Consider the following 9,868-nt stretch of genomic DNA (forward strand, 5'->3'; position numbering starts at 1 on the left):
TGGGAAACAAGGTCCTGGGAAACAAGAACCGGGGAACGTCCAGGTAGATGAACACACGGAGGTGCTGGGAGAGTCACTCGCCCAGGGAGGGCATGGACGCTCTGTGCACTGCCCCCCACCCTGCCCCCGAATCCCTTGCTCTCTGTATCTCTTCCATCTGGCTCTTCCTGACTTATGCCTTGAGGGGTGAAGCCATATATTGCTGCAGTCACTCCTGCTTTTGTATCCTGCCAAGACTGAATGGAAGCTCCAACGCTGAGTGGCCTCACCCTGACAGCCATTTTCATACAAGGCTGGACTAGACCAATTATTAGTGACTACATGGGAATCTAGAAGGGGGCCAGTATCTCGTAACTGTTACAAACTTTTTGCTCTAAGGAATCCATGGTCAATGACCAAAGGGTGACCTGTGATATCATAGAAAGAGATTTGGTCTTTTCCTAGTTCCTGACGCAGAGCTCCTAAATCCTTTGTAATTTCCTAAAGGATAGGGGTGGTAGGAGGGTCTTTTGTTCTAATGAGGTGACTCTTAGCAGCCTCTAGACAGCTTCAGCATGGGGGCTGCTCCCCAGGAAGACCAAGTCTTGGTTAGAAACTTGCAACTTTCAGCCCCACCACCCAACCTCTGGGGAGGGAGGAGGAGCTCAAGATTGAATTAATCACCAATGGCCCATGATTTCATCAATCACGCCCACATAATGAAACCTCCAAAGACCCCTAGACTGCAGGGTTTGGAGAGCTTCTGGGTGGGTGAACACATCAAGGTGCTGGGGGGTGGCAGTATTTTAACTATCAGGATTTGTGGCTTGAGTGTGCCTGATATTTGGATGCACCTGGTCTTCCTTTAAGGTAGTGTTGATTATTGCTACATTACTGGATTTTCTTGAGTGGTCATTAGCTTACAACAGCCTCCTGAATGCCTTTAAAATTCCCTGTCTTTGATCCCCTAGTGGGATTTCTAAACGAATTGTCCTACTCTATCCCTATCAGATTCACCTCCAACATTTTATCATTTGTACTTTCAATGCCACAAAATATCTCCAAGAGTCCCTTTAATGGGAAGTTTTCTGCCAGTGTCACTTCCTCTGGGACATCATCATCCTTTCCATCATTTTCCTCATTCTGTTAAGTTCACATTCACTATTTCTCTGGCTGCATCTCTATCTAGTCTCTACAACAGCAGCCTTGTCTCCATCCCCCCATCACCTGTCTCTCCTATAACTCCATTTGCATTCTATTCCATTTTACTTCCAACCTTACCACTTTTCATTTCTTTGCCGCACTTTCATCTGTTGGTCAATTCCCTCTTTCAATGACTTACTTTTGTAAAACACCATGTGGGTTTTCGCTGGAGATGAGACAACACAAGTGCACTCCTTGCCACCTGTGCATGAACTAAATAACAGGTGTGCAGTGGCCAATCACCCACATGCTTCAAAAGCAGTGGTATTTGGACACTATTCATTATGTTTCTTTTATGCAGTGGTTTATGAACTGAAGAGCCAGCAGCAAAGTTTCTACTTTCTGCAATTACTTGGTTAACAATACTTTGGTAACTGAAACATGAACAGTCTTGTCGAGGAACACTGCTGCTACAACTGCACCTTGATAGCTGAAGTCCACGTATATTGGAACAAAGCAAAGCAAGAACAGCCTGGACTCGGTAATGGGAACTGCTAGCTCCTACTTATCTTTCAATGCATGGAATTGCATTTTAAAGCAGTATGGGGGCTAATGCTGAGTTCTATAAAGTATACCTCTGAAATTAAGGAAAGTGATTCCATTTGCTATAAAGAAAAAAAAAAAGGAAAGAAGGTACATTGTTTTCAAAACCTTTAGAAGTACTCAAATCAGTAATTTACTTTTGTCCCTACCAGTGTGAACTCTGGCAATCTGTGTTCACCTTTCTTAAAGCTCTCAATATGTTCCACATTTAATTCAAAGTCTCTGAGCTGAGGCTCCTTATTGGAATTACTATACGTTACCCCATTCACTGCCATTGTACAGACTGTCAAAATAGGTCAGGGTTAAACATGGTGGTCTTCTGAGAACACGACTTGTTTGCTTGGAATTTTGCTCATTGAAATTAGTTTACAAAAACTAAATTCATTCTTTTTGTTCTAGAAACTCAATATCATAGGAAACCAGAGAGATCCTTTTTTAAGTCCCAATGATGCTACAAGGAAACAATGTGAAAATCAGTTGTTTTTTCTGCCTAAGCATATAGAGCTCTTAGATATCTGTGGCCTCCTTAAAGTATGGCTTCTGAACTGGAATAGAGAGAGGAGGGCAGGGAAGCTGTCTTCCTTTCCCACCTTTCAAGATACAGGAAAGCCCAAACACGGCCCGCCCACCACATCCAACCCGTGCACAGCTCCCAGCCAGCAGTGGAGAAGCTTCAAACGTGCACCACCATGGCTCAGCAGACATTAGGGAGAGCCACCCCCCCCAGCAAAATAAGCCTACGCAGGTATACACTCTCATATGGCAGGCAGTGTCCTAAGCATTTTACACATATTAACTCAAGGCTGAAAGGAACCCTCTTTGGTAGATACTATTACCACGTCTACATGGAGATGACAAAGCACAGAAAAATTAACTGGCCCAAGGTCAAGCAGCAAGTATGCAGCAGAGCCAGGTGCCAAACCGAGCAGTCTGGCCCCAGAATCCATGCTTTTAACTTAAACAGGGCTCACTTATTTATTATCAACAAATGGCAGTATTATTTAATATGTAAAAAGTAACTTCTAAATCTTTTAGTCTTGAGTTTTTAACCAAGAATATATATTTCTCTGAAAATTTTTCTTTAGTTTATTGAAAGAATTTTTACAAAAGGAAACCAACAGAAGGGATCCAATTGCATTGTGAAATCCCAAGTCTCCATCCCTTTTTCTTGGTCTTTGTATACAAAGATGCTGCCTATTTAGCGTGTTCTGCTCTTCATTTTCTCTCTTGTCCGTTTTCCGGGTCTCTTCTGCAGAAAAGGAAACACCACATGTATTCACACAGCAGTTGGCCTTCTGCCTCAGGGTCAGGATACAGGGAAAGAAAGGGAAGGGGAGGGGCGGGGTGGGAGAGGAAGCTGCTCTGGCCCCTCACCTGCGCCCCCAGCTCACTTACATTTGATCCTTTCTTTCCAGGCCTCTTGAGGCCCTTGCCATGAGCTATCTTGGCCCGGAAGCCGGATACATCATCATAGCTCTCACGAGTGTTCCACTTGGAGCCTTTCTTCTTCCCACCATAACCAAACCTCTGGTTTTTATAGCGTCGCTTGGCACTGGGCCTGGAAAAAAGCAGTCTTACACGTTACCCTCAGCACTGCAAATCCTGATGAATGTAATTACCCAAGAATACCCTCAGTTTCCTATCTGTACAGGTACTACTGTACCTAGAATCTCATCCTTGGCCCTACATTTCTACTCTACCAACTCCCCAGGCAAGCTCATCTCTTTACAGTCTTAACCACCAAAGCAGGAAAACAAAGCAAGAATCAGGAAAAGACCCAGATATGTCGTGTGGCTTTTACCACTTATCTTCAGAAACCTTTCTACTTACACTAAATCTTGCTAAATCATCCTCAGTTGTTTCAGTTCCTCTCAAGTATATTAAATGCAGTTAACATTCAGGTGCCATACATTTTAAAACTGGTCGTCCCACAGGAATCTCAATTCACCATATCCAAAGTCACACGTCACCTCCCTTCTAGACTGGTTTCAGCTCCTGTATCTATGTCCTAACTTGAGGCTGGTGGTCCTACCATCTACTCAGCCACCCACACTGTGAACCTGGAGTGGGCCTTGATTCTTCCTTCTTTCATTTTCTACACCCAGCTCAGTTACTGAGACCTGCTCATTTAACCTCCTGAATATTTCTTCAACCCATTTTCTCTTCTCTACCCCCGTTAACACTTCTATGTCATTATCTTGTTCTCTGGACTTCTGTAACAGTCCCCGCCTCCTTCACTTACACAAGCAACACTGAAATATTTAAAATATGAACGTGACCTGCTCGCTATTTTGAATAAAGCCCATCAGCGGCTCCCCACTGACTGCTGGATACAGCCCAGGCTCTTCACAAGGCCAACGAACGCTGCCCTGTGCCCGGCCCAGGTCCCCCCAGCTACACCGCGCCACTCCTTGCCCACGCTGTGTCCCTGTGATACCGAATGCTGGCTGCTCTCATCTCTACGCTCCTGCTCATTAGTGTTCTTCTTTCTTCCCGAAACCCCGTGTCTCTCCCGTTCTGGTTAATTCCTTCCTATTCATGCCTCACATTAAGCTCAGGTGGACCCTCCTCCAGGAAGTCATCACCTGACCCTGACCCCTGGACCATGTCACATATTTCTAAAATGTGCTTCCAGACTACTATATCTAATGCCTCTATCACAGCATGTACTATATTATACAGAAATGACCATTTCCCCCAGGACGGGTGTCCAGAAATGCATAAAGGTAAACGAAAAGAACCAGTAATAATATCCAACATTATCCCTTTCAATCTTCCTAATATTAAGAGGCACTTACAATTTTCTCATTTTCATAGATAAGGAAATTAACATTTAGAAAGGTGAAGTAACCTGCTCAAAGCCACCCTCCTAATGAGCGGCAGAGTCCAGATGGGAACCTTAGGTCTGTACACTTAACCGTCACACGTGAGGAATCAACTTCTACCGAGTGTTCACTCAAAACGTGCCAAATCCTGAAATCGCCTCATTTTAAACTTCAAAGACTGATGTGGCTGAACGGGCCCATCACACGGCCTGTAGCTGTGGCCACACTCTCTGCACTGAGGTCACACTGTGAACTGTGGCCCTGCATGCACCACCACCAAAACAGAACCCGGCACCCATACCCCTTCTTCATCTGCTGGCCTTTGGCTCCTTCTTTCGTGCTCCGTGCGACGGGCTTCTGATCTCCCTCCAGGAAGTCCAGTTTATCAGAGAAGCCTGGGAGTGAAGAAGTACTTTGATCAGCGCCATCACATTTTAAGAAAAGGTTAAGCTTCGAAAGAAGGATGTTACTTATGGAATTGGTATTAAGAGGCCCATCTTGCTCCCCACACCATTCCCAAGCCTTAGGTCCAGTAGTTCCCAATCAATCAAGCCTCTAGAACACTATGTGTTTGTTAGAATTAGCAGGTACCCCTGCTCCTCTGCAGCCTTAGGAGAGAATGTACTCACCTTTCTGATATTTCTTAATGGCACTCATCATGTGTGCTTTCTCCCGCTGCCGCTTCTGAAGAACTTCTGTTTGCACCTGGACGTGGACACAGGACTGTCAAACCCACTCCAAGCCGGCACTACAAGTGTCTACATTCTCTCAGTAGCCACGCTGTGACATTACCACCACCGCTGAACACTGACTATGTGCCACGACTACACTAAAGCTCTAAGGATATTCTCTATTTCTCGTCTCAACCACCCAGTGAAGTAGAAATTCTTATGACCCCGAAACTGAAGCACAGAGAGGTTACACAACTTGACTGAGTCACACACGAGAAAGTGCGGAGCTGAGATTCACACCCAGGCAGTCTGCACCCTTACCCCATGACACAACCTGCCTACAAAACTGCACAAATCATGTTTATGTCTACATCCAATTCTCCCACTAATTATATTTGGGCAGATTAAATATCTAACCTACTGTTGCTAGGCATGAAAGTACCAACAGAGAAAACAATCTCCCTGATAAACAAAGAAAAAAAGCTTTAAGGACAAAAAGAGATGATTGAACTCTAAGGCAGCACTCCTCCATCTCAACACTATGACAGCTGCGGCAGGATCACTGTGTGTGTGTGGGGGCACGGCCTGCCCTGGGCACCGTAGGGTGTTCAGCAGCCTCCCTGCCCTCTAGCCACCAGCTGCCAACAGGACGCTCCCCACCAGGACGCGACGACCAAAAATGTCTCCAGCATTGCCAAATGTTCCCCGGTAAGCAGAATTGTCCCCCACTGAGAAACACAGCCCTGAGGTTTCCTCACATTAGAAACAAGGGGCTAATGGACCCGACCAAGTTATTCTTTCCTTTGATAATTTAAGTTATGTTAAACCAATTGCCCAAGTCTTTGAGTTGATCTCAACCACCAACCACATCCATCCAATAGATCCACAGCTGCCCTCGTGCAGAGCCCAGGATGCTAATCTGCTCATACCCTGCTGAGGATCCATCAGGGAAATAACTGCAACTGTGGACGGCAGCTCAGCACCCAGATCACGAGTGTTTACGTCCAAAATGTTAACAAGGTCTTAACACCCATGCTGATCCTCTTCACAGTCATTTCTTCCCACAACCCTAAGTTTAGTTCCTGTCATCTTCCTTCTTAGGTAACCATGAAATAAATAAGGAAATCAAGGAAAGTTTCACGGTATATGCCTTCTGGCTTTACATTAGAACTCAGTCACAGTTCAAACATACTGGTGCCATTTTTTCTGATTGGATAACAATCAATAATATGATTGATTCCTTCAAGGACTTTATAATCATCTAGGCCAGTGAGTCTCAAACCAGGATGTGTATTGGAAACATCTGAGAAGATTTAGGGGCAAGGGATGAGAACATACAGATTCCCAAAGTTCCCAAAGCCTAGAAATCTGCTTTGAAGTTTCCCCAGTTGACTGTGCTGTGAGGTCAGGTTGGGAAACCATTGATCTGGACCCAATTCTCTGCTGTACAGGTGTGCAAACTGCAGCCCAGAGAAGCACATGACTTGCCGGTAGTGACCACACTACCTCTGGCTACACACAGGTGTCCAGGAGGGATTGTGCTCACGGACACTAGCACCCATGCCACTGTGAAACAGTAAACACACGATGGAACACACACGGGGCACGGAACCAACGCAGACCAAGCAATCTACCGACAAACACACTCGGCCCCATCCCAACCCCGCTCCTTTTCCTTCCCACCTTCTTTCCGTATTTCCTAAGTGCTCGCAGCTGCTTAGCCTTTTCCGACCTCTCCATGGCGACCTGTTTAGCCTGCAGCTTCTGTCGAATCTAAAACACAAAATATTATCAGCTTATGTTATTTGAAAATGGGATGACTGCTGCTTAGGACGCACTGCAGCAGGGAGCAGTTATCTCCAGCTCTGCAAACTATGGGGCTCAAAGGGACCTTGTGAATCATCTACTTCAAGCCCTGCGTTCTACACACAAGGACGATAAGGCCCAGAGGCTGACCACTTTGTCCAAGACACCAAAAGTCTCAGCCTTGCAACCAGAATATCAAAGCGACCTCCCTCCTCCCAGTGTGCTGTTTGATCCATTACGCAAAATGGCATGGTACCAGGAGAGAAGACTAACTTCTCTCCATCCCTACTGTCGGCAGACTGTGGTGAAACCAGTCTGCAGCTTCGGCCCCCTTCTCCAATACACCACGTACACAATAAAAGCTCAAACAGATATCAGGTACCTAGCAGCATGCATTAAACATACACATTTCAGTTAAAGGATGAGCAGTTGTCAGTTTGAATGTGCAGAGATGGGTCTGGGCTCGTCTCTAGATTAGCTTCCCTGAGTACACTGAGAAAAGAAAATCCAGCTTGAGACCCAAGGGAATTATTTAGGTATATCTTGGATTAGATGTTGGTAATTCTCTGCCTCCCAAAGTTGAATGAGGGCAAATTCTACCTAACTCTAAATTATATCAAATCTGAGCCATATATTAATCCTTCATTTTACAGAAAAGGAAAACTGAGGCCCAGAGAAAGGTAACTGTCTACCAGTTATAGTGCTGCCCCCAGGCATTGGCAGGAAAGAACTATTGTCTTTTCCACGCATCATGCCATGACCAAGCCAGTTAGGAAATGCATAAAGGCCATCTTTACTTCAGGGACCACACTTCTTACAGTACTTTCCTCCCCTTAACTGTTTAAATTGGGAAAATGTCACCCTTACATTTATCCAACTGGTGGCGATTGGCACGAATCTGATGTAGATAACTGAGATAATAATTGTCCACTGACAACCCATTCCCTATCAGTGGGCTTATGCCTATGTGTAAATGTTAAAGGAGATAAGCCAGCTGAATACCCTTAAGTACAACGCCTCAGCTATCCAGAGAAAACCATTTCTGTTTCTCACCTTCTGCATCTGCTGATCAGACTTGGCCATCTCTGCAAAATAATCCGTGGGCCGCTTGGTAGGGACTTTGAGCTGATGGAGGCGGGGCAATACTGCAAGCACTGCTGCCTGGGCCTGACAGTAGCTGAGGATGTAGGACAAAAGTGTAAAATAAGCTAAGGGAGAGAGGCCTTACATCCTTTTCACTGCTCTCATGAGGCATCCAAGGTCAGGACTCTCAACATCTGACCTCCACCAGCAAGAACACACACACAAACAAAAACAGTAATAAAACCTCATTAACTTAATGGGAGAAATTGAGATGTACACTCTTTTTAAAAGGAGTGGGGAGTATTGCTAAAAATAAATTAGTAGTTTAAGAGAATGACCACTTTAGAAGTGCCCATTAACTTACAAACAAATGCTAATTACACATTCTTATTTGGTCACTAAGAAGAGCCTATATAAGGGCATTCCGTAAGCAAATTTTTGTTCTAATAATTAACTGCACACACACACACACAAACTTTAAAACTGGGTATTTGAAAATAAACTGGACTTTAAATTGTGATTGCTGGACAAAGGGGCTCTTCTCTCAACCAGGGAGAATCTCCTAGCTCTTCAGTCCAAAGAAGCCTTCCTCCCTACACCCCGGCCTACGATACGACACCTCTGAGGAGTACGGGCTCACGGCTTCCCCCTCTCCAGCACAAGAACCCACAACCTCTGCCACATCTGAAAACATACATACAAGCTCATCTCACGCTGAAAGTCATCTTCTGGATCAACAGCTTTCTGATCCTTGTTCTGAGATGTTGCCTGCGGTCCACGGATTGCCGGTACCGGACCCAGGGTCACATCAAGCCTTTCAACCCATTCCAGATCCCGTTTGAATTCAGCCAAACACTGCTTCAGGCCATTCTAGGAAATTCAGACACTAAGCTCGCAAGACAGTAACAGGCCAGTGGACGAAGAGCTAACCCCCAAGACCCCGACAGGTAGTTGACCCTCTTGGCAATACGCAGGTTGTGTCTTTCCTGGGACTAGAACGCAGCCTCCCGAGCACAACGGTGCCTCGCGCGCATCCCAAGTCCAGCACCCTCCAACCGGGCGCCCGAGCTCACCACGTCGTTCACGGCCTTCTTCGGCCCCTCTAGCACCACGTTGAGGCCTGGCTTCAGAAGCCCTCGGGAAAACGCCTCCTGCAACTACAGGGCACGATCGGCGGTCAGTACCGGGCAGTGAGGACCCCTCTCCTGCGCGCAGCCCCACGAGCTCGGATGACACCTACCTCTCTGTCTGTGACAAGGGAGTCGTCAGAATCCGAGTCCGAACCTGAGAGCGGGGGAGTGTCCATCTCCCAGCACGCACGTCCACACCCGCCGGAGGAAGCGAAGGCGCCCGAGGCCCCCGCGCCTGGAAATGGGCTCCCCTCGTCGCCACCTCCGCCCGCTTTCAGCCCCCTGCCCTCCCGCCCGCTGCTCCACGTGGACTCGAACAGCACCAGCTCCCGAAAGCCCCCAGGTGCAGCTGAACTTTCTGATAGGAGTTCCGCTTCCGGCTGCTGACACACTTCCGGTTTCCCGTTGCTATAGGAACCGCTCCGGCGTCTGGGAGTGCAGCGTTGCTTGGGATTCGTAGGCGTAGTACCCTGTATACACGCGTGCTCTGGTGATCTAGAGAGCAGAAGTGACAGGTGGGAACGGTCCCTCGGGGTCGTCCGGAGGAGCAGGAAGCCACGAAGGCCAAAGGAAAGAGGAGAGGCAGGAGCGGGGTCGGGGGCGCGGGAGAAGGTTGCTGGGGGGAGGG

General features: G+C 46.9%; 1 protein-coding gene across 1 annotated transcript; it reads right to left on the minus strand.

Moving 5' to 3' along the window:
- Positions 1-2,787: 2,787 nt before the first annotated feature.
- Positions 2,788-9,622, minus strand: EBNA1BP2 (EBNA1 binding protein 2). Its single transcript, XM_024744792.1, has 9 exons — positions 9,351-9,622; positions 9,184-9,267; positions 8,811-8,980; positions 8,081-8,204; positions 6,905-6,994; positions 5,180-5,255; positions 4,852-4,945; positions 3,121-3,283; positions 2,788-2,974 (listed from the first exon to the last, which is right to left on the minus strand). Exons 1-9 carry the CDS (start codon positions 9,414-9,416, stop codon positions 2,924-2,926), a joined length of 918 nt encoding a protein of 305 aa, XP_024600560.1. The 5' UTR covers positions 9,417-9,622; the 3' UTR covers positions 2,788-2,923.
- Positions 9,623-9,868: the final 246 nt, after the last annotated feature.

The sequence above is a fragment of the Neophocaena asiaeorientalis genome, unplaced genomic scaffold (genome assembly GCF_003031525.2).
Source record: "Neophocaena asiaeorientalis asiaeorientalis breed wild unplaced genomic scaffold, Neophocaena_asiaeorientalis_V1.1 scaffold478, whole genome shotgun sequence".
Lineage (NCBI taxonomy): Eukaryota > Metazoa > Chordata > Mammalia > Artiodactyla > Phocoenidae > Neophocaena > Neophocaena asiaeorientalis.

Bases quoted from the DNA above. Each gene is read 5' to 3' on its own strand.
- EBNA1BP2 (XM_024744792.1), bottom strand. From the start codon at position 9,416: ATGGACACTCCCCCGCTCTCAGGTTCGGACTCGGATTCTGACGACTCC. The intron at 6,995-8,080 runs GTGAGAAACAGA...TTTGTGTTTTAG, and splicing joins CTGATCAGCAGATGCAGAAG to ATTCGACAGAAGCTGCAGGC. The intron at 2,975-3,120 runs GTAAGTGAGCTG...CCTTTTCTGCAG, and splicing joins CTGGAAAGAAAGGATCAAAT to AAGAGACCCGGAAAACGGAC.